This window comes from Monosiga brevicollis, genomic scaffold, assembly GCF_000002865.3.
Source record: "Monosiga brevicollis MX1 MONBRscaffold_5 genomic scaffold, whole genome shotgun sequence".
NCBI lineage: Eukaryota > Choanoflagellata > Craspedida > Salpingoecidae > Monosiga > Monosiga brevicollis.
Genome location: NW_001865042.1, coordinates 1579848 through 1606087, shown reverse-complemented (window position 1 = coordinate 1606087; position 26240 = coordinate 1579848). Strand labels below are relative to the sequence as shown.

The 26240-nt window shown below is 56.6% G+C and overlaps 9 protein-coding genes across 9 annotated transcripts in view; 3 read left to right on the top strand and 6 right to left on the bottom strand.

The window, feature by feature from the left end:
- The window catches only part of MONBRDRAFT_6928 (uncharacterized protein), a gene marked incomplete at both ends in the record, with an annotated part of 8763 nt that extends 6719 nt beyond the window's left edge, over positions 1-2044 (bottom strand). Inside the window, one exon of the mRNA XM_001744182.1 lies at positions 43-2044. Within this exon, the coding sequence (XP_001744234.1) occupies positions 43-2044 (2002 nt within the window). The remainder of the gene's footprint in view (positions 1-42) is intronic.
- Positions 2045-3412: 1368 nt separating this feature from the next.
- MONBRDRAFT_24090 (uncharacterized protein) lies at positions 3413-4221 on the bottom strand (the record flags this gene model as incomplete). Its single annotated transcript, XM_001744181.1, has 3 exons — positions 3413-3766; positions 3875-3973; positions 4096-4221. The coding sequence occupies 3 exons, from the start codon at positions 4219-4221 to the stop codon at positions 3413-3415; spliced, it is 579 nt and encodes a 192-aa protein (XP_001744233.1).
- Positions 4222-9151: 4930 nt separating this feature from the next.
- MONBRDRAFT_1850 (uncharacterized protein) lies at positions 9152-9889 on the bottom strand (the record flags this gene model as incomplete). The annotated part of the gene is made up of 1 exon (XM_001744180.1): positions 9152-9889. A coding segment is annotated over one exon (738 nt), but the record flags the coding sequence as incomplete, so codon positions are not given.
- A 384-nt stretch (positions 9890-10273) lies between these two features.
- Positions 10274-14922, bottom strand: MONBRDRAFT_15767 (uncharacterized protein; the record flags this gene model as incomplete). The annotated part of the gene is made up of 9 exons (XM_001744179.1): positions 10274-10844; positions 10959-11513; positions 11662-12161; positions 12369-13079; positions 13374-13690; positions 13790-13886; positions 13972-14096; positions 14309-14398; positions 14568-14922. Coding segments are annotated over 9 exons (3321 nt in total), but the record flags the coding sequence as incomplete, so codon positions are not given.
- A 276-nt stretch (positions 14923-15198) lies between these two features.
- MONBRDRAFT_24087 (uncharacterized protein) lies at positions 15199-15501 on the top strand (the record flags this gene model as incomplete). Its single annotated transcript, XM_001744377.1, has 1 exon — positions 15199-15501. One exon carries the CDS (start codon positions 15199-15201, stop codon positions 15499-15501), a length of 303 nt encoding a protein of 100 aa, XP_001744429.1.
- A 982-nt stretch (positions 15502-16483) lies between these two features.
- Positions 16484-18761, top strand: MONBRDRAFT_31787 (uncharacterized protein; the record flags this gene model as incomplete). Its single annotated transcript, XM_001744376.1, has 5 exons — positions 16484-17342; positions 17432-17557; positions 17663-17900; positions 18087-18205; positions 18232-18761. 5 exons carry the CDS (start codon positions 16484-16486, stop codon positions 18759-18761), a joined length of 1872 nt encoding a protein of 623 aa, XP_001744428.1.
- Positions 18762-19313: 552 nt separating this feature from the next.
- MONBRDRAFT_15567 (uncharacterized protein) lies at positions 19314-19665 on the top strand (the record flags this gene model as incomplete). Its single annotated transcript, XM_001744375.1, has 3 exons — positions 19314-19343; positions 19407-19489; positions 19575-19665. Coding segments are annotated over 3 exons (204 nt in total), but the record flags the coding sequence as incomplete, so codon positions are not given.
- A 1834-nt stretch (positions 19666-21499) lies between these two features.
- On the bottom strand, positions 21500-21715 carry MONBRDRAFT_3434 (uncharacterized protein; the record flags this gene model as incomplete). Its single annotated transcript, XM_001744178.1, has 1 exon — positions 21500-21715. A coding segment is annotated over one exon (216 nt), but the record flags the coding sequence as incomplete, so codon positions are not given.
- Positions 21716-25052: 3337 nt separating this feature from the next.
- MONBRDRAFT_15467 (uncharacterized protein) lies at positions 25053-25232 on the bottom strand (the record flags this gene model as incomplete). The annotated part of the gene is made up of 1 exon (XM_001744177.1): positions 25053-25232. A coding segment is annotated over one exon (180 nt), but the record flags the coding sequence as incomplete, so codon positions are not given.
- Positions 25233-26240: the final 1008 nt, after the last annotated feature.

Here is a 26240-nt window from a genome sequence, read left to right as displayed (position 1 = left end):
AGCAAACACCCGCCCCCAAGGTCACTTGGCAATTGCTACTACCATGACCGCGGCAGTGGCATCGAAAACAGCGCCCTTTCATGGCCGGGCAGCTAGAAGGCTGGTGGTGAGCAACCAAGCGGTCTCTGCTGCAGCTGCAGGCCCAGCAGTAGGTGCTCATCCATAGCAGAGCCGTGTTAAAGTCGTCTGACTGAATTGGCGCCGATGGTACCATCAACTGCGCTCGTTTGGCCCGCGTCTGGCCCTCGTGTGATACTGGCGCCCCATGTGCTTCACGGCTTGGATGGCGCGCTGTGATGGTCGGTTGCATCATGGAGCAGACGGTGCAAGCCGGCGCTCCTGTGGCCGCACAAATGTGGCCCTCACCATCCAGCAGCCAACCAAGCTCAAAGGTCAGGCAGCGCTTCATGCTTGCAAATGGCTGCAGATCTTCCGAAATCGCTGTGCCTGGTGGTATCCATAGCGTGGCCTCGCCACCCCGTCGGTCGCGGCCAGCCCGGCCAAAGGCCTGCGACAAGGTGTAGCCGTTGTAGCCGCTGCCAAACCAGATCACCTTCCGAACGTTGGGCATGTCCAAGCCCGCGCCCAAGCAGCTTATGGCCACCAAGACCAGACTCTGCGTGCCGCTCCTCCACTGCTCAAGAGCGGCTCGTGTGTCTTCGGCTGACATGTCAGCATCCACGGCCAGCGACTGCTCGTGACCCATCGTGCGCGCCAACAGAGTCGACAATGCCTCAACCTGCTTCTTCGTGTCACAAAAAGTCAGCATGCGATCCACGCGGCCCTCTTGCTCCAACAGGTCGTAGTGGCGTTCCACAAACATCTCAAATGCCTTTGTTGTTCCTTGTTGCACCGCTAGCCAAAGATCGGTTCGCATGGTTGGCATACGAAAGGTCTGGTACGAAGCGTCCTCTGTGCAATCCAGCTGTTGGAGCAGAGCCCGCTCATCTTTGGGGCAAAGCGTGCCAGTGAGGCCCACACACTTGACAGATGGGTCTTGGCGAAGATGATCCAGCCGGCCTGGGCAGCGAACAAGACCGTCTCGATAGCTGGTGTCCTCGAGCATTGTGTGAACCTCGTCCATCACCAGCATGGCCAGACGCTTCTGCTGCACGAGTGTTTGCACCCACCTCATCCCATGGCCAACCAAAAAGTCAACCGTCATGACAATCACTTGAACGTTGACTTGCATGTCACGGCCATCATTCTTAGCCCACTGCGATACAATGTCAGCCTGCTCGAAGCGGCGGCACAAGTCTCTGGCAAGCTCACGAAGCGGCACTACCCACACCACGACCCTGCGTGGCTGGAGGTGAGCGAGTGTACACAGCGTCTTGCCCATGCCAGTCGGGGCCACGGCCAACAGCCAGCCGTCCTGGGCTTCGTGCCGAGTCACAGCCTGTGCCAATCGATACTGATCCCAGTCGCGAAATGTTGTCTTCCATGCTTGCCACACACATTGAGCCAGCCAAATCTGATCCTCATACTCTTCTTGTTGCGTTTGGTCATTGTGCTGGCTTGGCTCTTGCTGCAAGGCCGTCGACGCAGCCTCTTCCACGGCTCGCGGCACGGCAACTGGCATGGACGATCCGGCTGCCTCGGCTTCGTCTAGATCCAACGCGGCAATAATTTCGTCAATGTCGTCCTCAGCATCAAGGCAGACTTCAACCTCGGGACCTGTTTGCGTGCCCACGGTCGCTTGCACCTGTGTGCTGGCGTTCCTGACTCGAGACGACTGGACAACCACCTGCTTACAAACCACTTGTTGCACGCAGGTACGCTCATCCACGGCCTCGGCTTGGATCTGATCCTCTACATCTACCAGCTTCATGAGCTTGTGCCATTCTTCAGACACAAACTGGTGGCCATACTGTGCTTCACTGGACACAAACTTGTGATCGAGCTGCGTGCGGCCATAGACGTTGCGTGCCGTCCGACCTGCATGCTGGCTTTGAGAGTGAGCCACATTCAACGCCCCAGTGAAGGCTCGGGCGTATGATGCAGCACCAGTGTATGCAGCCAAGCCATGCTCATGTGCCGCCATGCGCTGACAGTGATGTTGGTTCCAAGAAACCGCTTGGCCACGGCCTGGATGGCTACATAGACTTGGCCTGGACGGCGCTCTGCAGTCTGGATTGCGGCTATTCCGCTGCTGACGACGCAGTCTCACCCACGCTTGTGGCCAGTCACGTCTAAATTCAACTTGGTGACGATGTAAAGGAGGCATGAGAGCGCTTTGTACCTTCGCAAGTTTGTGCAGCACAGATACCACACAAGTTGACTTGCAAAGACACCAAGGACCTTGACAACCAGAGACGCATCTACTGCATTCAATTGCCACAATACCCAAGCTCAACTGGATACGATCCCTCGCAAAACAAGACCACCGCTCAACGCCCTCATCACCAGCTCGCGCAGCGCCGCATCCATCACTATCGAGACACTATTGCTGATATTCGATGTAAAGACGAAGCGGTTTCTCGCTCTTTTTCTGTGCTTGTTGGACTGCTCTGCTTCAGACGTTTGGCAAAGCCCCCAGCCATTGACTTTATTTTTTTTTTGCATAGCAATCGACAAGCCACCCTAAAGCGCCACAAATTTTAATTTGTAAAAAAGTATCAAGGTGTAGCTATAGAGGCGGACGTTAGGGCGTCCACGCGGTCACCAAGCGTTTGTAGGTCTTGGATATTGAACAATTGAGGATCCAAGCGCCAGCCGACGCTACAGAGAACAGCAGCAGCGCACCGCCAGCGTTTGACCTGCTCCGCATGAATCAAGTCTCGGACTGGTGCCACGTTGAAATCCAATGAGGACAAGACAATGCGGACCATGACATGTGAATCAAGTTCGCACCTTCGGAATTCGAAGTTCGGTAGGAGCAAGGGTTACGGGTTGCGCCCAATAGTTGTTTAATTTGCTACAAAGTGAAGCCGATCCATCGGTAAGCAAGCTTGCCTCTGCAAGCAGAAACAAAATTAAAAAACGCCCACCTCCGGCTCGATGTGATCCCTACTTAGAAGCAGTTCCAAGGGTCGTGCACCCATCTGCCACAGCAAGTCATCAGGTGGCAATCGTGGGTGCAGCAGAAAAGCGGACAAGTACGGCATCGCGGTGAAAAGCTTACACGATCTCTCGCATCCGGGTCGGCACCGTGTCGCAAGAGTTGGTCGATACCTTTCCAGCTGGCAGACAAGACAGCGCACGTGACATGAAGCGGCGCTTGGCCGTGCTATGTTTAATCATTGTTCGTAAACATGAGGCCCAGTTCTTTTTTTTTTTTGTTTGGGTGAGTGGGTGGGGTTGAGCGTCGAGGGGTCGGGGTGAAACCAAAGAAAAGGCTACTGAAAGCCGCTCGATGTGCGAGGGAGGCAAGAGCGCGATGGCAAGAGATGGGGTAGCGTCCAGGATGAAGTCACAACATCGGAAAAGAGTAGCAGGCTGTAGATACAGCGGAACAGAGCGGGGCGCAGGGAGCACCGACAAAGCGCGGACGCAAAACAGGGAAGAAAAGGGATGGCGGGAAGGAAGAAAAGGAGCAAGGGGCAGAACGCATGCGCACGGTGGGCAGGGAGTAGAAGAGAGAGCGACGGGGGCAAAGGCGACGAGCAGCGGGAGCAGGAGCAGCAGTCAGAGGGGAGGGGGGAAGAGGGAGTGGTAGTGTACTGACGCTGTCCTTGGCTTTAGCATCAACACCGTGCTTCAGCAGCATCTCCACCACATTGACATGACCGTTACAGCAGGCATGGTGCAGTGGTGTCCAGCCATGCTGTGGGATGATGCATCAGCATGAGGTACAGGTACAGCATCGACACGTGGTACAGGTGTAACCATCATAAGGGGGGTCAGGGGAGGGAGAGAGAGGTACTGTACTGACGATGTTCTTGACTTCAGCATCAACACCGTGCTTCAACAGCATCTCCACCACCTTGTCATGACCCTTATAGCAGGCATTTTGCAGTGGAGTATTGTGAAACTGTGGGATGATGCATAGATGCAGCATATGCAGCATACGTCCATGTTATACCACAACGTCACCCCATCCAGTGACATATTCAAACCAATATCACACAATATCATACCAAACAGCAGACGTACCCCACCATGTTGGTACTGGGCAGCATCTCGTATACGTTGTTGGTCCCAACTGGTCACCAGCTGCAGCGCCTCTTGTGGATCTGATGACCAACACGCATCGTGCAGCTGCTTTCCATCATCACCCATGATAACGGTAACTCTCTATCACCATCCGCTTCAAACCGATTTCTTGCTTCGCTATCCGCCATCAACCCTCATGAGCCGCCAAGGACGATTCGTCGGACAACCCAAAATTCGGACTGGGTTCCAAAACGACAGCCAGTCAGCGGAGCGGGCCCTGCTCTTCCACCTGATGCGCCAAGCGACCCACCTTTGGCCAACAGTTCTCGGTGACAGTTGCGAGGACAGGTGTACGCGGTTGCCCAAGCGCACGCTGACGACTGCGAGGCGAGATCAGTGGCACTCACACGACGGGTAAGAAAAACGTGGCAGCGATGCGCTCAACCAGACGTTCTGGTAGCGCCACAAGAGGAAAGTCCCGTACCAAGCACAAACGATCAAGCATCACACACAAAGCAAGACACGCCAAGCAACCCCCCGACGCCGATGTCGTTACCGATGCCAAAGAGAGGCAAGCAGAAGAGGCAAGCAGAAGAGTTGACGATGAAGGAAATGCAAGAACACAACACACGTTCCAATTTGTTCTAAAATCGTCATACAAGCAAATTGCGATGTGCTTTCAAAGCGCCCGCAAAATTGGGGCTTAGTGCCTCTTTGCCAGCCGTCGCAGCTTGTCAACATTCAAAGCCTGTTGGCGACCCGCTTTAACGTTGCCGACCAGAAATATCTCCCCAACCAAAAGCGAGTGACCGTTTTCAACGGCGAGCGAGCCAACTTGATTTCTTGTCACCCGGCTATGGTTCTGAACGTGGGATTCCAATCTCATACGTAATAAAACCATTCGAATTAAGGTTGTAAAAGAGAAGGCGCCATCATTCAGTATGAACAAGCACAGATTTGACAGACCAAGTGAATAATAATATTGCCAAAGCGAGCATGCCTTGCGAGGCGCAGGCTTGTGGCAACGCAAAAGCAAACAAAAAGCAACGGCACAAGTACCAAACCACATTCGATCAGCACTACGAAAGCCATTGAGCAGTGTATTAGCGAGCAAAAGAGGCCAGGGGTGATTAAAAAGCAAAATTAATGTAGGAACAGACACGAGTCATTCATTCAAGGCGATCAAAAGTCAGTTTCCTGCTCGCGCTTGGCGCGGCGTTGGGAGCGAAGGGCCATTCGGAGGGCGCGATCGTTGTCAGCCCGGGATCGACCATAGTTTTGCGGATCTGCAGTCTGCGCGCGGTCCCGCCCAGCCTTTTCACGATTTCGCCGCTCACGTTCACGCTCGCGTTCAGCACGTCGCCCACGGCGCTTGGGCTCGGGAGCTACATCGGCGGATGCCGTGTGGGCCCGCTCGCGATAGATGGCCTCTTCGGAAGGATCTTCAGCGAGCAGATCCTGGTAGGTGTGGCTCAAGCCTCGCGTGGGCACGGGAGTTCGCGGGGGTTGCGTCAGGGGAGGCGGCTTGGACAGACCAGTGCGAATTGAGCGAGAAAGAGCTGCATTGACACGCGACGGCCGACTCAAAGACAGCTTGGCCGACGGCTCGGCTGGTGTGGCAACTGCGGCCGGTGCCCCCGTGCTAATGCTCAGCTTGTGTAAAGCCGCTTGGAGCTTGCGCCGGGCCCCCAAGGACGTGATGCCCATGGCCGTCATATCTGTTTCCGTCATAGACAAGAGCGTCGGCCCGTCCACATCGTTGGCTTCAAAGGCGGCGCGATAAGCCTTCAAGACGTCCTCCTGCTCGTCCAGCCAACCCAAAACGTGTTCTGTTGTCCATTGATTGACGGCCAGCGTGTGACGCTGCAAGCCCGCCTTGACGTGGCCCACGCTGATGCCATGGCTAAGGGAGGGGCGACGAAGGGGCGGTGGTGTGCGAGGTTCGACGGCAGTCGCCGCGGTGGCAGTTTCCGTCAGAAGACGCGTCCGAGAAGCCACGTTGGCGCCACGAAGGTGACGTGGAATATAGTCAGTCAAAGCTCGCTCCTCCAAAATTGGCTCAACATATGATGCCGGAACCAGGCCTTCGCGGGTAGAGGTGGCGCGAACCTGCAGCCAGTCGTTCGACTTGAATTCAAGCAGCAAAAACTCATCGCCGGCACGGAAGGACAGCTGCTGCTTGTCCTCGGTATTGTAATTGGCAATGGCACGATAGAAGACGGCGCGGTGCTTGAGGTATACCAGAGGAGCCAGACCTTGCTCGCCGTTGGCGCGCCGAACCACACCCCAATCCTCCTTTTGCTCGACCAGCGTTACGGCCTCGTCCTCCATCAGGGACAGGGTGCGTCCAGAGGGGTCGCTATACGTGCTGGTGGTGACCATAACGAGGGGTGCCACGTCTGCCGAGGAGACAGTGGGCGTTCCCAGAAGAGCTTGCACCGAGGCTCGCTTGTCACTGGCTGCCTCCAGAGGCTCCAGGAAATTTCGCGGCACGATGCCGCGTTTGCGCTGGTTGTTGATGACCTCGGACCAGTCGCCATTGATGTGGTGGATAAGCTCGACCACCTCGTTGGGCTTGAGGGGAAGATAGCCCTTTTGGCTGTCTTCAGGATTGTATGCAGCGCGCGCCTTGAGTTGCTCTTTGGAGGCGGCCTTGTCACGGACAAAGGTCGCGGGCACAAAGCCCTTAATGCCGCTGGCCGCCTTCTTCACTTCGTACCAGTCGCGCGTAAGTCGACGAAGAAGGATGACCGTCTCGCCGACGCTCAAACTTAGCTTGTTCTGGCCACCGTTGAAGCGCGCAATGGCTTCAAGCGTATAATTGGTACCAATCGCGGCATCATAGGCATCCACCAACCCAAAAGGTACCTCCACCACTCGTCCATCAATTTCAACAAGCACGCGAGATTCGCTGAGGCGTTGCACACGGCGACAGACTTGCCCAGAGTGCACCTCCAGCTTCAGTTCAGCGCTGCGGAAGGCATCGTTGAACACAAGTTGATCGGATTCAGAGACGTCCTGCAAAAAGTTCTTGGGTGCCAGGCCAGTGGCACCGGTAAACTTGGCCACCATCAACCAGTCACGGCCACGTTCACTGTCGACCTGAACCTCATCCCCGACGGCCAGTTTGATTTGGTTCCCCACGCCTTCAAAGTCGGAGATGGCTACCATCTCGATCTTTTTTGGCGGCAAGGCAGAAGAAAGGCCATTGGTTGGATCGCCGGCATTTGTCGCGACCCTCGCATCTCTCGCTGCGACCGGCAATGGCGATGCAGGGGACAGCGCCGAAACCGGAGACAGGATGGGCTGCATCTTGCCATTCATCATAGACAGAGGGCGCACGTAGGTGGATGGCACCAAGCCAACCTGGCCAGACCGCAAGCGCACCTCAAACCAGTCACTCGAAACCTCTTGCAGGAACGTCATGCGATCGCCCTGGCTGAACGCCAGTTTGTCACGCTTGTCGCCAGCATAATTAGCCAATGCCACGTACTCGTCGCGCCCGCGCTGACGTGTGCCCGTGTCATTGCTGCTGTCGTCGGTCGTTGCCACCACTGCAAGGTACACACCCCAGATGAGTCAAGGTTGGCATGAGGAGATTGTGCTTCACAAACGGCATGCATGTAACCACGATAAACACAATTAATAAAGACAAAACAGAAACCAAAGCCAGGTACAAATCAACACCACAAGACCAACAACACACGCCACTGCGCCCATGAAGCGCCAACGTACTGGCTTGTAGACCCTTGTGGGTGGCGGCACGAAGATTCTTGACCTGCGCGCGGACGTCCTTCTTGAGTCGGTTGCCGCCTGACTTGCGTACAAACTCGAGTTTGCTGTCATCGATCAAGGCAGCACCCGTGACGCCCTGCTCCAGAGCAGCATCGGCGGCCGGTCGATAGTTGGGACCCAAACTGTTGAGCCAGTCAGCCACATGGCGCGGCTTCCATGTCAGCGGAGGCTTGGTGCGATACTCGGTCTGGTCGTTGCGCGGAAGACTCATCAAGGGCGCCTTGCGGCTGCCCTCGCTCGGCGCACTGGAGCCCCGGCCGTCCATGCCCTCTGCATCAAATTCGGCAAAAGTGGACTGCATACCCGATGCAAACATGGAATGCTTGCCAACGCTCTGCCGCTTGAGCTTTTCATCATAATCATGGGAGCCCAGGCCGCCCTCAGCCGCCACCAGTGCGGCTGACTCGAGCTGAAGCAAGTAGTCATCGGCTGACAGAGCCGGTCCTTCGTTAGCAGCAGGTCGCAAAGTCGGTTCAGCAGTGGATGCTTCATCCGATGAATATGCTTCAATCTCGTCAAGGTCTTCGTGATCGCTGAACTCGAGTCCGAGCTCCTTGCGCAGGTGATCCTTGCGAGTCAGCGTGCGAGCGACGTGGCCCGCCATCGCCACGCCCAGGCGGCGGCGAAGCTCTTCGTGGCGACCGTGCTGAAGCATTGTGAGCCTGTGTAACGAAAAAGTCGGACAAAATTAGGGCCAGAGGTGTGAATGGGTGCGCCGGACATTGGCGAGCTTGAAAGAGCGGATGCACGATCAAAATGAGCCCCTCTGCTTCTCCGCTTCTCCCCCCTTCCTCTTTCCAAACCACCGGCTTCCAGGCACGGGCGCACTTACAGCTCCTCGGCCGCCTGGCGCGCTCCCTCGCGGGCCTGTCGCTTTTTGCGCTGCCGGCCCGCTCGGCGCCGACCAACTTCGTCGGCCATTTCCAGCTCCATCTCTTCCTCACGTTCCATCTCCTCCTTACGTTGGATCTCCATGAGACGCCATGCCGGTACCGAATCCTGCACACAATCGAGCAAGCACAGCCAGAGTGGTTGAGCACAGCAAACACACACCAACCAAGCGAGAGAAGCGAAACAACCCCGTGCTGCCCAGCGCAAAACACGCAACACGCACCAGGCCGCCCTCGTCGGCATCAATTTGACTGGGGTGGATACCAAAGCCGGGGGGCACGGCGCGCTCAGCGCGCAAGAGGCTCTTGACAAGTACCACGTCTTCGCGGTCATCTTCTTCCAGAAGCTGCTCAGGCTTGCCTCCGTGGTCCGCGGCATACTCGCTCAAAACCTTGTAGGCGAATTCTGCCTGCTCTGGATGTTGCACCATAGCACAACGGTCCTTGCGAAGGCGACGAATAATCTCGTTGACGTTGCAGCGGCCGCGCTCCTGCAGCAAGCGCATGCCAATATCGATCGTGATGAAGGTACCAGTTCGACCGACACCCGCAGAGCAATGAACGATCCATGGCCGCTCTGGATCATCGCTCCACTCGCGCACGGCCTGCAGCATTTTGACGACATTGCCAGTTTCCGAGGGCACGCCGTGGTCGGGCCAGGAGTTGAACCAGTAGTGCATGACAATTCGCTCCGTGTCGCTCTTGTCGTGCTTGATGCGCAGCTTGGTTGCGATGTAACCGTTTGAACGAACGCCTGCCAAGACGGCTACGTTGACAAAGCCGGCTTGCATATCCCCAAGGCCCTCGCGTTCGTTAAAGAGGACCGTGGGCCAATAGCGGGCACACTTTTCACGTCCCTTTTCTTGCAGACCAGTCACCATCACAATGGAGTTGGCGTTTGTTTCCCAGACCATGCGCCAAAAGTCGGGCGTCGTGGTGGGCGTGGGTCCCTGGGTTGCAATGTACGTGCCATGGGCACCGTCGTAGCCGTGCACATAGTTGGCATTGATGTAGGTGGTAATGTCATCGTCGTTGAGCTTGCTCAGGCGCACGCGCGTACGAGGATTGGGCAAGATGTTGTTGTAACGATTCAGATTGGAGGTGCCGGGCGGAATGCGCTTCTTGGACACGAGCGCCATGTCAATAGCGTTGTATTCTTCGGCAGAGAATGGTTCCACCACCATGTTGGGCTGGCTCCAAGACGATCGGCGCGAACTGCCAGCACCCGACTTGCTCTTGGCACTGGCCAGCTTGGCGCGCCGGAGGCGATCAGCCTCGATACGAGCGCGGCGCTCCTCTTCCTCTCGTGAATGGCGAGCTGCTGCTTCCTGAGCACGGCGAACCTGCTCTTCCTGCCGCCGCTCCTCGAGAAGCTGCTTCCGGCGCTCTTCTTCGTGCAACAAGCGTTTGCGCTCGGCTTCCTCGCGCTGGGCTCGCGCGGCTTCCTCTCGTCGACGCCGCTCAGCCTCCTCGCGTTGTCGCCGAATTCGCTCATCTCGCTCAAGGCGCAGGCGCTTCAGGTTTCGGCGCGCCCAAAAGCCCTTGGCAGCTCGCTGAAGGCTCACGGCCGCTTCACCATGCTTTTCCAATTGTGCAGCCAGGCGATCGGTCACAAAGTACTTGAGAAAGATTTTGGTCTTGCCCAGTTCCCAGACGGAGGAGCGACTAGCGCCCTGGCTGTTCTGTTCAATGCCTGCCTGCGTCAAAATCTTGACACAGGCCAGCTGGGCCTTGCTCTCTTCCAAAAGCGCGCCCGGACGGTAGCCGAGCACCTGGTACCGCCGCACAAACTCGTCAAAGTCAAGGCGGACAGGAAAGCCTTCCTTGCGAATCTCCACCGTCTGCATGACACCCGTGTACTGGAGCTGGCGCAGGACAAATTCTTCCTCAAAGCGGTCGCCAATCTGGCGCGGATTGGGCTTGATACAGCGCACAAAGTGGGGTTGAGCCTGCATCATCTTGGACATGAGGTCAGTCAGAGACTGACGAAAGTGCGTGCTGACGGTCGGTGCTTTCTTGGCCTTGCCGTGTTGGGGAGCGGCCTGCGGAGTCAAAGCCGCGCGACTGCGGCGGCGACGCGACTTGTGCGTGGCCGTGCGCCGCATGGAGGCACTAATGAGGCTTTCGTCCCCTCCGCGCGATCGAAGGCTGGGTTCAGCAGCGCCGGCCATGTTCGACTCCATGCTGGCTTTGCGTCGCAGTTGGTTGCGAAACTTGTCCGGGGTTAGCGAGCGGAGGACCGTGGTCGCGTTGCTGCGGTCGATATCAGCTTGCCAGTTGGAGCCCATGATGCCCGTGGCGCCGACTTCGTGGCGAAAGAACATGCGGACCAGCGGAATGCCGCATTCCAGGAGCATACGTTCGACTCCCTCAGACAGGCGGTCACGATTCTTTTCTAAAAAGCCTGGCAGGTTGTAGTGCACCTGGCTGGCAAAGTGGTTGATGCTAAACTCCAGGGTGTGACTGGACTTTGGCGCGCCGTAGTACTTGTTGGCGTTGGCAAAGTTGGTATGGAGCTTGTTGGCCAGGGATTCATCAGTGGCTTGCGGGAAGTAGGACTCTTCATCCAATATCGCAAAGAGACCGTGCGGACGCTGAAGAAACATGTCCAGCAGGGGCTTGTTGTTCTCAAAGGTGATGTTGGCAACGTTGACACCTTCGCTCTTGAGCTCTTCGAGCTCCCAAGCAAAAACGTTCTGATTAAAGTAGTACTGCAGCTGTTCGTTGGCGACGCTGCAAAACAGCGAAGAGGGTGGGGGAAAGCAAGGGGTGAGCCGGGGCTGCCACCAAATCAAAACCGAGAAGGCAGGGGCCGCAAGAGGCACCAAGGGGATGAAGCAGGGCGGCGCCGAGACCAGGGGCCCCAACTCGAAAGACTTACTTGATGCACAATTGCTCAAAGCTGTTGAGCCGAAAATTTTCAAAGCCGAAAATGTCCAGGACGCCCACCTCTCGCATTTCTTCCTCGAGGTCTGGAAGCAGCGTGTTGTTGATGCGGGTGACGATCCAGGCAAACAAACGACCATAAATGGCCTTGGCGGCGGCGTCGCGGTTGTCCTCCGCCTGGAAAGGCTTGAGCGGCTTGACCATTTCCTCGCCGCGTAAAACAGTGACGCGTTTGGTGAGGGCACGGGAGAGCACGTCCAGCTCAACGCCTAGGAGGGAGGAGCAATGCTTGAGCGCGGCGAGCCCAAAGACTTCGGCCGATTCTGCACCGTCCACAACGCCGAAGGAAACGTTGCCAAGGTGCAGGATCAGTGCCAGGATGAGCTTCACTTCCACGAGCTCGGCACCGGAGAAGCCGAGGGCCAGCATTTCACTCATGAGGGTGGCGTAGCCCTTGACGGCCTCGTCCTGGCCCATGTCTTCGAGCGCTGCCAGCTCTTCGGCATTGCCTGCGGCGCGGAGGCGGCGGATGGCATCTTCGCGTCGGCGATTGGCTCGACGCGCCGCGTTGAAGTCGGGTTTGGCCGAGCTGAGCACATTGTTTTTGGCCCAGCGGCGCTTGTTCCGCGCCATGTCTTCAGCCTGATGCATATCATCGTCACCGCCTTGGCGTGCGTGTTCCTTGACGAGAGCCTCGTCAACGTTTTCAGTGGAGGTGCCGCCAAGGTAGACAAAATCGAGCGAGGTGTTGAGCAGAAGTGCGTTGCGTTCAGCTGTGATGTCGTTGCCGGAGACGAGGTAGTAGAATACGTGGAAGTTGCGCTCTGAGGGGCCTTGCTGTACAACGCGAGACTTTTCCAAGAGATATTGTGCGATGGACACGCCCTGCAGGCGGTGGCGCGTGTCGAATTTGATGAGAAGAAACTTGCCAAAGCGGCTCGAGTTGTTGTTCATGATGGTCTTGGCGTTTCCAAAGGCTTCGAGAATGGGGTTGCTCGCCAGGATGCGCTGCTCAAGCGAGGACCACTGCGTGGCATCAAAGGCCCCCGAGGCATGGTGGGCAGCCGTATACAAGAGCTGCCGCACAAAGTATTTGGCAGTTTCTGTTTTTCCCGCGCCAGACTCGCCCGAAATGATGCAGCACTGGTTCTGGCCCGAGTGGACGAGGCTGCGCATGGTGGCTTGAGCCATGTTGTAAACGTGCGGGAAGGGGTTGCGTTGTTGGTTTGACGCCGAGAAGACCTCCTGAAAGTTGCGGTTGTAAATGTCAATCGACTTGAAAGGGTTGCAGGCCACCAGAATGTCACCGATATCCGTGTAGATGATGTCTTTGGCATAGCGCTGCTGCAATGTGGTGACGATGGCGGCTTCGGAAAAGTTGCGCATTTTGGCCAAGTTGTCTGTTGCACGCATCTATAGCCCGGCACAGCACCCCATGCAGCGTGAGCTGCATGGAGGGTCGGTGTATTTGTAGGCGGTGTTTGAAAGCATGACGCATCCACATACCTCGAGACCATACTGCTCTTCTTTGCTAGAAATAGGAGCACGAGATTTCCTAGACGACACGCCATTGCAAAAGCATGATCAAGTGAGGACACGCGGGTGCGGGCAACCGAAATCGCGCAAAGTGAAGAAAGGGGAGGGGGGACGTGAGGACAGTGCGCAGTCGGGGACGCACGGATCAAAGATCATGGTGTCGGCTTCTACGTCATCTTCGCCGTTTTGCCGAACATCATCCTCGGCAAACCATTCACGGTGCTTAAACTCCTTGGGCTTTGGCAAATACTCTTCGGCCAGGTGGCGCAGGGTTTCAAGACTCTTCTCCTCCTCCACCTTGGCAAGCCAAGGATGACTTTTGAGCTGCTCGGCATTGGGTCGCTTCGTCGGGTTCTTTTTGAGAGCAACAACCAGAAACTCGTAAAAGTACTTGGTCCACTTGTGGTTGGAAGAGAGGGTCGGTGGCTTGTTGGATGGGATTTTGTGCAGCGCTTTCATGGCCGGCATTTTGCTCAGGGGTGGCTCACCTATGTTTGCAGGCAGTGAGGTATGAGGGGCCAGTATCGCACGGCGTGCGTACCTGCAACAAGGACGCGAGCCAAAAGTAGGGTAGGGGGTGGACCTACCATCTGCCAGCTCGATGGCGGTGATGGCGAGTGACCAGATATCGGCCCGGGCGTCGTAGTGCACCGTGCCCGGCGGCGAGAGGTCACACATGATGACCTAGTGAATCGGTCAAGCCCAATCGTAAGACCAGAGTCAAAAGGCAACGGCAAGCGATGACTAAATCCTTCACAATCGAGCGTACTTCGGGTGCCATCCAATAGGGGGTGCCAATGACGGTGTCTCGTTTGGAGGACTCGTGCTGTAGCTGAGCGCAGACGCCAAAGTCGACCAACTTGACCCGGAAGCCCCTGGTCAAGAGGATGTTGCCTATTGGAGGTGAATTTTGGAACAAGACGAGACGGTAGATGCGAGCGTGTCAACAACAACAACAACCCCAAAAAAAGTCGGTCGTCGCAACGCTCGCTGCTATGCTCAAAATGCTCAAATGCATCTTGACGGAAGACGCAAGGAGGAAGGGGGCATTGCTGCAGGTAGACAAGGCGAAAAAAAGATAATTTTCATCCCCTTTTAAATCTCACCTCCTTTGATATCGCGATGAATAATCTTGTTGTCGTGGAGGTAGGCCAGGCCGTTGAGCGCCTCCTTCATGATGTAGGCGATGACGTGCTCTGGCATAAAGGTGGGCTTGCGAACGCGGCCCGGATCTGCGGCGGCAGCCATGGTATAAAAAAAAAGCAGCATGTAATGTGAAATCAAGAGGAGGGAGCGAGGGAGGAGCGGCGTCCAAGCATCGTGCGAAGCAAGGGCCGAATCAGGTGGTCTACCAACCGTCGGGACTGGGCTTGGGTTTGCGGAGCGCCTTGACTAAGCGAGTGGCGGTGCCGTTGGCGCAGTACTGCATTACAAGCCATAACTGCTTACGTAGGATGCCATCCTTGTCCTCTCGGGGAACGGGCTGGAAGTAGCCGCCGTAGAAGCGAGCAATATTGTGGTGACTGGAGAACTTGGCCAAAACCTGCAGCTCAAGCGCAATCTCCTCCTTCTCCTCGGGCACAATGGGAATAATCTTGACAGCAACAATCTGCTTCAGATTTTTGAGGACACCACGGTGGACTTTGCCGTAGGCGCCCTCCCCCACCACTTCCTTCAGGTCGACGATACCCCCCGGGTTCTTGAGACGAGTCAGCGTCATGTTGTCGAGGCTGCTCTCCTGGTTGTTATTGGAAGCCGCCATCTTGGCTCGTCGACCAGGGGTCGAGCAGCCACAAGTGGGGCTCGCACAACGGACAGAAACACCCTAGCAAGCTCTCTTGCCGCAAAGTCCAACCGCCCAATCGTCAAAGATGACGTAGAACCCCGGTCTTGGCGCGCGCGGCCGACCCAGCCACCCAGCTAGCCAGCCAGCCAGCCAAAGGGGGCGGAAAAAAAATGCAAATCAAGCCACCAAGCTCAGGTCTTGCCCGACACCATGCCCCTCCCACTGCCAACCAGGAGGAGGCAGCTATCGGTACTCGCCCAAACCCAAGGGCTATATTCACACGGCCAAAGGCCAAGCACACACAGCAACAGTCTTGAACTGGCACGCAGGCAGGCAGGGGCGTTGATGAAAACGCACCTCTGCACAAAATGCTCTCTCTTTTTGTCTCTCTCTCTCTCGATTCGTCTCTCTCTCTCTCTCTCTCTCTCTCTCTCTCTAAATCTCTCTCTCTCTCTCTCTAAATCTCTCTCTAAATCTCCAAATCTCTTCAATTCTCTCTCTCTAAATCTCTAAATCTCTAAATCTCTCTCTCTCTCCAATAAAACCAAAAACCCTTTTGTTTTTTGGCCGCTCCTGTTTTCTTTTTGCTCATCGTGTTTCCCTCTCTGCGTTTCTACTGTTCTCTCTCCGCGTTTCTCTTGCTTGTTGCCACATCTCTGAATTGTCTCATCCACTGACTCGACTCTCTAACTCCTCTCTCTCTCTCTCTTTCTCGATGCCCTCGTTTGGTTCCTCTGCGTGCCCTCTCCCTCTCATCTCCCCGTCCCGCCGCCTGTCTCCGTCTCGCCGTCCATCTCTGTCTCGCCGTCTCGACGTCACGCTGTCTCGGTCGCTTGCACTCTGTTGGCACGGTCTTTGACTGATTCGTGCCATATTCCCATAGCGAAAAGCCTGACAAGCTCAGCAACCTCCTCTCTGCTTGGGTCTTGCTTCCCTTCATCAGGATCGTACGGTAGATTCACATTGCCGCCTCAGGGGTGCCTGACAGCTTCTCTAATCTCGCACAAATGCCGACCGCCCCACCCGCCACCGCCAAAGCTAAGTTCCTCCTTTCTCACAGCCCCGCCTGCCCGCTGCCATAACGAACTGGCTTTGTTGTGGGCGGATGCTCTGTGTGTGTGTGTTCATATTGTTCACTGCTCCTCCTTTCTTGTCCGCTCGAGCGCTCGTACAGAACAACTGCTGGCGTCAACAGCTGTTGGTATTGTCAGATCAATTTGGGTTGCTTGCATGCTTGCTCTCGTGTGACCTGACTCAGAATACCACCGAGAGGCTCCACTGTTGCGGTGGCCGTCGTGCGTTGGACATCATCCGCAAGCATCGGGCCAGCGGCTCGGCCCCTTTGTGCTGTCACTGGGCTGGGTGGTCTCACTCGTGTCAAGTACAACTCCAGTTGTCGACGCACATGCTACGTTTGTGGCTGAATGAGAAGAGCCTCAGCTCGGAAGCCTAGCTCGTGCTTTCCCACCTCACCGTTCAAAGTGCCACCGGCCACATGGGCCAACGGGCAATAATCAGCATGCTGCTGATGCTTGTCCTCATGATGGGGGTCATGTTCCTGACCTATGACCCAATGGGCTACGCCGAACAAAGCGACGCTGAGCCGCGGGCTATCCTTGCAACGTCCAATGGAGGTGATGCACCTCAGACCATGGCTCACAATCGAAATCCCACGAATGGCGTGCCCATCAAACGCGAGTCGCGACTTTCAACGAGCCACCCCACAGCTGTGCCTCGTCGAGAGGCCGCGCTTAGCATCTCAGACGAACTTGCCTCACTTCGCACACGGCCCGCTGCACGCGAAACGCAAGCCCCTGCTCGTGACGAAGACGACCAAGAAGCCCATGGCGACGATGATGATGATAATGACCAAGACGACGCGCAAGCCGGAGACGATGCCCAGGCCGAGGGGAATGGTGCGCGCAATGACGAGGACGAGCCAGCCTCGCCCTCGTCTCTTGCGGGCACTACCTATTCTTCATCGGCGTGCCCCTTGATTGATTACACTGTTTCCAAGACCCCGACTGGCGTGCAGATTCGCCTGCGACAGCCTTCAACTGACCCACTTGCCTCTGCAGCCGCCGCCGTGGTCTTTGGCACCATGATCACCGGCAAGGATGCACAACACGAGTATCTGGCGCACAAGTCGGTGCAGTCCTTTTTCAACCAGACCCACAAACTCAAGGTGTTGGTTGTTGTAAACGATTCACCACTTTATCGCATCTCCGCCCGCAACTACCCTTGCCTCGTGGAATTGCACGTGCCGCCGGGAAAACACAGCTTGGGTGAACTGCGCAACACAGGCATCAATGCCATTCCCACCGACGCCTTTTGGGTACAATGGGACGATGACGGTGCGCCTGCGCTTGTCCCTGCCGCTCCCATCATCCTCGCTCCGGCTCACCTGGTGGTCTGCGTTGTGCGCTCCTTGCAAACCTGGCAGACTGGCATGCGCCTGATTGCGTGGCGGCGCAGCTTCAGGAGATGATCAAGCAAAAGGCCGCCGTCGTTCTCATGACCGCTCAATATCGCTATTTTCTTGACATGAACAGCAGCTACACTTTTGGCCGTACGTTCCCTCTCGGTTTCCCAGCTCTAGTCTGTTATCGTGTGTGTCGTGTGCACGCAAAATGTTCCACCAGCGAACCTTCATTAATCGTGCGCCTGCTCGCAGTGCCTCGTGGCATCAAGGGTACGCTGCTTGTCCACAAGACTGCGACAGCAGCTTCGGCACAGTACCCTGCCTTGGCCCAGCGGGAGGACTCTGTTTACCTCGCCCGCTTGCGCGAACGCAAGCTCAAGGTCGTGGCCTGGAAGAACGACCCCGGGCTATACTTTCGACTATTTCATGGTGCCAACACGTGGGGGTCCCGACACTACATGATGCACAAACTGCCTGGCCGGCATTGCTGGTGTGTGAATCTGCGCACACGCGCCTACGGCTGCACTGAACCTGCTGTCGATGCTTTGCACCGTCATGTTGAAGCCATTTACGCCGATCGACCCGTCTCATGATCGTTCACCCACGAGTGTTGCGCATTTCGTTGGTAAAAACAACCCTCGATAATTGAACCACTGTCTATATTCCAAGCACCTAGGACCTTGGTTGCCTACAACCGTCATTGCGCTCAAATGATCGCGCCCTCTCGCCAAGGCGTGGACAGGGAAGAAGCGCGTCGTCTCAGCAGCAGCCACCCAGTCATTTCAAAGTCGAGCAGTCAGTTGGGACAAAAAAATCAGCAGTTGTTTTTTTCTTGTTCTCTCTCCCTCTCTCTCTCAAACTCTCAAACTCTCTCAAACTCTCTCAAACTCTCTCTCCAAACTCTCAAACTCTCTCTATCAAACTCTCAAACTCTCTCTCTCTCTCTCTCTCTCTCTCTCTCTCTCTCTCTCTCAAACTCTCAAACTCTCAAACTCTCTCTCTCTCTCTCTCTCTCTCTCTCAAACTCTCTCAAACTCTCTCAAACTCTCTCAAACTTTCTCTCAAACTCTCTCAAACTCTCAAACTCTCAAACTCTCAGACGCTCAACTCTCAAACTCTCAAACTCTCTCAAACTCTCTCAAACTCTCTCTCCAAACTCTCAAACTCTCTCTATCAAACTCTCAAACTCTCTCTCAAACTCTCGCTCTCAAGTCTCTCAAACTCTCTCTCTCAAGTCTCTCAGACTCTCTCTCTCTCACTCTCACTCACTCACTCTCTCTCTCTCTCTCTCATTCTCTTTGTGCTCTCAAAGTTCAAAGTCACAGTTGACACGTCTTTCCTTTTTGGGTAAGCGGGCAGCGGCGGGCATCGAGCCGTGTGGCGTCGTGTACGAGCCACAGCGGTCGCCACCCCTGGCCTGGGTAGTGCGGTGGGAAAAGGGTTGGCGTTTGCAGTGCGAGGGGTTCACTGCTCCTTGTTTTTTCTTCTTGTGTTGCTGTATGACGTCGAGCGAGCTTTGACGCCTCACTGGCCCTCCGCTCATCGCGGCGCTGTTCTGTCCGAACCAAGTTCCTGCTTGCTACATAGCCTTGTCCAACACCGTCACGATGATGATCAAAGTCAAGGTGAGCTTTGATGACCCAGGCGCAGAGCCTGTGGTCATGCCCTGACGCCGCATTCCCATGACCAGGCCCGGAACTTTTGCGCGCTGCATTTGTCTCACGCTTCCTCTCGCGCTCGCTTTAGACTCTGACCGGCCGCGAGGTGTGTGGCGCATCATGTTGCCCCCCCCCCAAAAAACGACCTTTTCACTCCATTTCAGCACGCCTGCCACCTCGTGCCCACCAAAGGTTCCTCCCAAATGCACTCATAAACTTGTCTCATACCCGGTGCTACCACATAGATTGAGCTCAACGTCGAACCCAGTGACACGGTGTGTGGTGCCGAACGTCGTGTCACTCGGAGCTGTTGCTCACCGCCCCTTCCTCTCGCCTAGATCCGTCGTGTCAAGGAACGCGTGGAAGAGAAGCAGGGCATCCCTCCGGAGCAGCAGCGTCTCATCCACAGCGGCAAACAATTGTACGTCTGCGCACGCACCCCATCAGTGCTCTTCCGACCCTTTTCCCACCCCCTGCCTCACTCGTCTTCGCACGCGCTGCGATAGAAACGACGAAAAGACGCTGGAAGAGTACAAGATTGAGAGCGGCACCGTCTTTCACCTCGTCCTTGCCCTTCGCGGTGGCCTCTGCTTTTAATTTGCAACTCTAGCTTCCCTCGTCCTCACCTTGTCTTTCTCCATCTTGCTCCGAACGACCGCTGCCCGCTGGCGCCATGCGCCTCTGTGCATCCATGTACCTCTTGTCAGGCCCTGGTCTCCCCAACTTTGCGTGGTTTTGACATTTCTACGCGCCAAGTGTCTCCTCGCCGCTTGTCTTCGTTCTTCTTCCCTGGCGCGCAGCGCCTAGTCTTCTTCTGAATCGAAGCCCATGTGTGATGCGGTGTGCCTCAATACGAATTCCATTTCAAACGGACCACAAGGTTTCATGTCAATTTCAAGGTTTAAAATGAAAAAGCAAGCCTGCGACAAGGGACGATCAGGCTGAGGCCCCTTCGTCCATGGACAACTTGGCCTCCCGTTGCTTGCGCGCCTTCTCCTCCATTTGGGCACGAAACTTGGCCACCTTTAGTTTGGCTCGCTCACGAACGCTGAGCTTGGGGGCTGGTTCCCCTGTGCTGCTGGCCCGTGAAGAGGTGGCATCCGATTCGGGCGCTGATGCGACTGGAGCAGGTTGAGCGTCACTGACCGACCCCACGGGTTGGCCAGTGACCCCTCCAGGTGGGACTGCATCGGCTGTTGCGCCATTGCCGGCAACGTCACGACGGACACGGCGCCGGCGGCGCTCCAAAGCTGCCGTGACAGCCGTATCCGTACCCATCTCCCCCGCAGCATCAGTGACGGGACGTTGCGTGCGTGCCACAAGCACGGCTGATCGGTCTGGTGAAAAGGCTTGATCTAAGGGTTGCCAGAGCAATGAGCAGTCTCACTGGCCATGCAACACACAAGAACACGAGACAGTGCAACAGTCGGGTGAAGGGGGCACGAGGGAGCTTACCAGGAGAAAAAATGTCGACCGCTACGGCGGGGTCATTGGAAGACTCGGATAGTCGCGCGAGACTGGGAGTGTGCGCCCGAGATGAGACGCTGCGATGAATCACCGGCGTCACGGGTTCTGAAGCAAACCCATCGGTGTCAAAGGAAGAGTCGGCCGTCGAAGGGCGAACCGGCGAGCTGGCAAGCGCGGGAGAGCTGCCAGGGTCAGCAGTCGGTGTAGATGCCTTGGCTTCGGCGGCTTCGTTGGCCCGAATGCGCTCACGACGGACACGGCGGGCACGAGCCGAGACCACCAGCTTGGCGTGGCGGTCCTGCGGCTGATCTTCAGACGCAATGGTTTCAACCTCATAGCGCGGCGTATCATCAGCGCGGTTTGGCAGCTTCTGCGTGCGCTCCATGAGCGCATGAACGCGCTCCATGCGCTGAGCCACTAGCTGCTGCGCACGACTCCGCGCGTCACCAGTGAGTCCAGGGCCCTGCAGGCTAGGGCGAGGGCTTGCAGGTTCTTCCACTGGCTCGGCCGCCACCTCCTCACCCGTCACCTGATCATCGTCTGCTTCCTGGTGCCCTTCCTCCACCCGAGTGTCGAAAAAGTCGGCACCCTCGTCCATCTGAGCCGTCTTGGTTGTGTCAGCGGATACCAGTAATTGCGCAGCAGACGCTTTGCGAGACGAAATGATCTCCAACACGGACTTGCTCTCAAGTTGCGATCCAGAGGGCTCAGAGTGGTCTTCAAGCAGCTCAGCCGCGCTGCGGTTCTCGACAGGTGCAGCATCCTGTTCAAACGCTGTCTGCACTGCTGGACCTGGACCTTTCGGTGTAGGCTCAACAAAAGGCAGTTCTTCCTCGGGCACCTCTTGCAGGGTCGATGCGGAAGTGCCCGCTGGTGGGGTGGTGGGTTCAACCTCTGCAGCCTCGGATTCTGTTGCTGCGGTCTCCTGGGATGTGGTCTCAGCAAACATTGGCGCTTGATCGACCTCAGGCTGACTCGCGACCTCAGGCTGACTCTCAAGCTCGGGCTGACCCTCAAGCTCGGGCTGACCCTCAAGCTCGGGCTGACTCTCAAGCTCAGGCTGCTTCTCAAGCGCAGGCTGCTTCTCAAGCTCAGGCTGACTCTCAAGCTCAAGCTGATTCTCAAGCTCGGGCTGACTTTCTGGCACGGGTTGATGCTGGTCATCCGACTCCAAGTGGGTCTCCGGCTTGAGCTCGGCAACTTTTGGATCAACTTGAATGGGCGTCTCTGTTAGTGTCGTGACATCAAGGGACGTCTCCATTTTTGAGGTCTCTGTTTCTGGGCTGGCGTCCGGCTTGCTCGTTGTACTCGGCGCCTGATCAACTGTCATATTCAAGGCATCGGCCAGTAACGCGGTGGTCTCCAGCTGCACCATGGATACCTCCTGGAGATGAGACATTGATGATGTGTCGGCCCAGGCCACGTCATGGGCTTGAGAATCATTGAACTTTGCACGAGGGGTTGAGGCCCCAAACGTTGGGTCGAGCGGTTCTGATGGCATCGCCGAGCCTGTGGAGGGTGCCGCAAAAGGACCGGCTGGACTCGGTTCAGTGGCAATGTCACTCTTAAGCTCGGGGCTCGGGGTGCGAGGGTGAGGCAGTTTCTCCAACTCCAAGACATCGGGACTCATGGGAGTGGGCTCTGTCTTACTGCGAATGCGCTTGGCTGGGCCGCGAGCAGGGGTGCTGTGCTGTGGAGGGCCCCCCACCTGCTTTGGGGGGCTGACTAGATTGGAGGCAGCACTGCGCCGGCGTGGTCCACCCTTGCTGTGGCGCAGCGGCGTGGAAGCACCAGCATCTGGCAGAAGGCGACGCGGAGGTGCGTGCGAGCGGCGCTCATTTCCTTGCGAGGAGGCGCGTCGCTCAAGGAACTGGGCTTTTGCGTGCTGCCGGGGCGCTGGAAGTCTCTTGGGGCTGGACTTGGCGCGCCGCGTGGAAAGAACCGGGGAAAGGGAGTGGCCGGATGCTTGTCGTCGACCGCGTTCAGGGGTAGCGTCGGAGGCGGCAGAGACAGTCGAGTCGTCGTTGGCCATATTTTGTTGTCGAGCACGTTGTTGCTCTTGGCTCTGCCGCACTCGCTCCGCAACCAGCAGATTAGCGCGGCGAGCGGCGGCGGCTCGGTTTTCGGCTTCGACCCGGCGCGACTCTTCAATTTTGATGCGCTCGCGCTCGGAGCGGAGACGCAACTGCTCTGTGGCACGCTCTTTGATCTCCGAGGCACGCCGCCGCTCGGCACGAACTTTTTGTTTCGCCGCCTGGTATTCGGCGTTGTGTTTTTCACGTTCGGCATCGAGGCGTTGCTCTCGTTGAAGGCGTGCCGACTCGAGGCGCTCCATTTTGCGGCGCATGAGTTCCTCGCCTTTCTGGCGTGCCGCAGCCTCCATGCGCGCGCGCCGCGCTTGAACGGCGCGCAAGCGATCATCCGTGCTACCCGGTGTAGCAGGCTTTGTGTCAGAGGGCCGCGAGCGGCGACGAGGCGACTTGACAGATGCTGCGCTGGAGGGAGCAGATAACCCTGGGAGTTAATTGGAGTCCATGTTCCAGGGTGAGAGTGCTTCAAAATGACAAGTCTGCTTGGGAACAGGCAAATGCATGGCAGGGCAAAGGCATACCTTGACGAGAACGCGAAGCGGCCGACGCTTGCGAATCATTGCTGTGTGTGGCTGTGAGTCGCGAGCTGCTCCGTCGAGGCACGACAGTGCTCAAAACTGGCGAAGTGGGCCCGGAGGCAGCTAGAGTCATTCAAAGAGATATGCGGGAAGCCACGAGGCAAAACGGCCAGGAATGTGAGGGATATGAAAGTAAGGCAGAACCCCTGGAGGAAGGGGGCAGCTGGCGTGATCGAAGCCGACATGGGCAGCAACGCACCATCGTCTTGACGGGGTGAGGAAGGTAGGTGGCGCGGGGAACGTTGCCGCCGCTTGACAATGGCACGAGGAGATGTCTGTGGCGAAGCACCGCCCGATGCCGGCAACTCAGGGGCAGACGTTGTGAGATCGACTGCTTCAATGGGAGCTGTGGTGCTTTCCAGTCCGGTGGGTCCATCGTTGTTGGGCTGGAGCTGGCGGGGCGCGACCACTGTCACCCCGCCATTTGTGGCTGCCATTGTTGCCTTTGCGCTTGCTATGGTTCTTATCGGCGTGTTGGCACTTACTCTGCCCGTACATCAATGAATCAGCAACGCGTTCGACAGGTGAGCCCTCGTCAAAGCGATTTGCACTGCCAGAGACCTCAAATTCCTGCGCAAAGTCGAGGGATCCAGCTCGTGCGTGTCCATGAAAAAAAGGGGAGGAAGAAGCAGAAGCAGAAGCAGAACTGCAGCAAAGGCAGCGATCCACTGGCCCCAGCAGCCCCCGCCGTGGCCACCCCAATCAATGAAGATGCAGGTGACCAACCCCTTCACGTCCGCTCCGAGAGACAAGAGAGACCCTGCCTGCCGCGCCCCCCCGGCACTCGCACACAGCTGAAATGTCTCTCTGTCTTTTTGTGTGTCTCTCTCTCTCTGTCTCTGTCTCTGTCTCTGTCTCTCTCTCTCTCTCTCTCTCTCTCTGTCTCTGTCTCTCTGTCTCACTGTCTCTCTCTCTCTCTCTCTCTCTCTCTCTCTCTCTCTCCTCTCTCTCTCTCTCTCTCTCTCTCTCTCTCTCCTCTCTCTCTCTCTCTCTCCCTCTTCTCTCTCTTCTCTCTCTCTCTCTGTCTCTCTCTGTCTCCCTCTCTCGCTCTCTCAAAAGTTGCTACCAAATGACATCAAGGTGGCTGTCCGCCAAATGACCAGTCACGTCTTGATGCCCAAAGTCGAGGTTTGGATTGGGACACAGAGACGGAAAGACGAAGAGACGGGGCGGGCGACCACCTTCAACAACGACACGGACACAAGGAACGGCACCTCGCTCTGTCAAGAAAGGCCTGCCACGATCGAGAGAAGGGGAAAAGGACCTTGGTGGGCATAGAAATTGCAGAGAGAATTGGCGAAAGGGAAAGAAATCAAACAAAACAGTGCGCAGGTAGCACCCAAACGGATCGACCCCGCGGACTGGAAAAGGCCCTGCTATATCAGAGCCAAGGCTGCCCCGAGAAGCTGTTTCGGGCCCATCGACGACCTGTCGTCACCAACACGGTTGGTGCAGAGCCCTGGTGACAGGTCAGAACACGAGACACGCAAATCAAGACAAGTCTCAATCTACTTTTGGAGGCTGGGGTCATCAATCTACGGACAAACAGAGCAGCACGAGTGAGTTGGACTGTGTCTCAGCGGTCCGCCAAAGAATGGGTTCAAAAACGGAGAGCTGCAGCAAAAGGAGAGAAGAGTCGAGCGAATGCGAGAGCCTGTGCACGCAACCGCCAAAAAACACCTGGCTCCCCTCTTTACTTTGATTGATTAGACAAGATTGAGAGCTACGCACCGCACCAAACTTGGCCATGCGCTGAGTCATGGTGTGACGAACGGGAGCAATGGGTCTCCTCTGCATGAATGAAGCGGAGTGAGCAACCAAGCTATGCGTCGGCTAGGCCATGCACGCGCTAACAGATGGTGCGCCATACCTCGCGTTGGGAGGAGAGGTAAGCCAGGGGCACACAAGCGGCAGCGATCAAAACACCAGCCATGATGGTGTTGGCCTTCCAAGAGCGGGGTTCCGCCCACCAGCCGCCGGCCGGGGACCAGACATACTTGGGATATGCGTAGCGTGCGCCACCACCCTGTGCACCAATCGGTAATCAGCTCCAAAACATGGCACCAAGCAGATCAACGCGATAACCCGCCCACCAGAGCACGCAAAACCCACCATGTTGCTGGCGATGAAGGGTCGTTCACGAGACAAAATGGAAAAAACAACTCGCGCAGAAAAGTGACTGCCGACTGCCACAAGCTCCACTCGCTCGCTCGATCCGTGGAACTGAAGCAAACTGGGGGTGTCAAAATTCTCTATCAAGCTGAGCCACAATTTTTCCCGGTAAACTATAGCCCTTTATCGTCAAAGGCGGCGGGGGATGAGAAATATCTGACAATAATTGTCAGACACGCTTGGCAGATGTCAGCGCTTTTTGCGATGTCGGCCCTCGTCACGAGGCAAGCGCACACGAACCCCATCACTCTCTCTCTCTCTCTATCACTCTCTCTCTGGAGGTTGTCATCCGATCTCAACGACTCTCTCGTGTTCTGTTCTCGTTCTTGAACGTCCTCTTAAACAGTCTGCCGCGTTCTCGCATCCTCTGGTGTACGTTGAAAAGTACCTTTAGCATATCCCAAAATCTCTCGTTTTTGTCCAAAACTCTAACAACCCATGCCGAGTTGCAATCCCTCTCTCAGAAGCTGACCCACTTGAGCAAGTTCTCTTCCACATCATCCCTCTCCACCTCCCATCTCTCAGACGCTGGCTGCCTGAAACGGCTTTCACTTTCACAGGAGCATTCTGAGGTGCGCGCCATGCTGATTCGGCGGACTGCTGCGCTACAGCCCCTGGAGGGCCACTGTTTGCGATCTGCACCCGTGCTTGGATACTAAAAGGCGCGGACCTACCGCGTTCTCAAGGGTCCGCGCCAAGTCGAACGGCTTACCTTTGGCACATGTCTGCTTCTCACGTTGAAGTCCCATGTTGTTCGCTCACCTTCACCCCGTTTGCGTGCGTGTCATCCCGCCATCGCTCGACGATGGCGGCCAGCCCCAGGCCAATCCCAGGAGCAGAACAGACCACAACTGGGCCCGCCTAC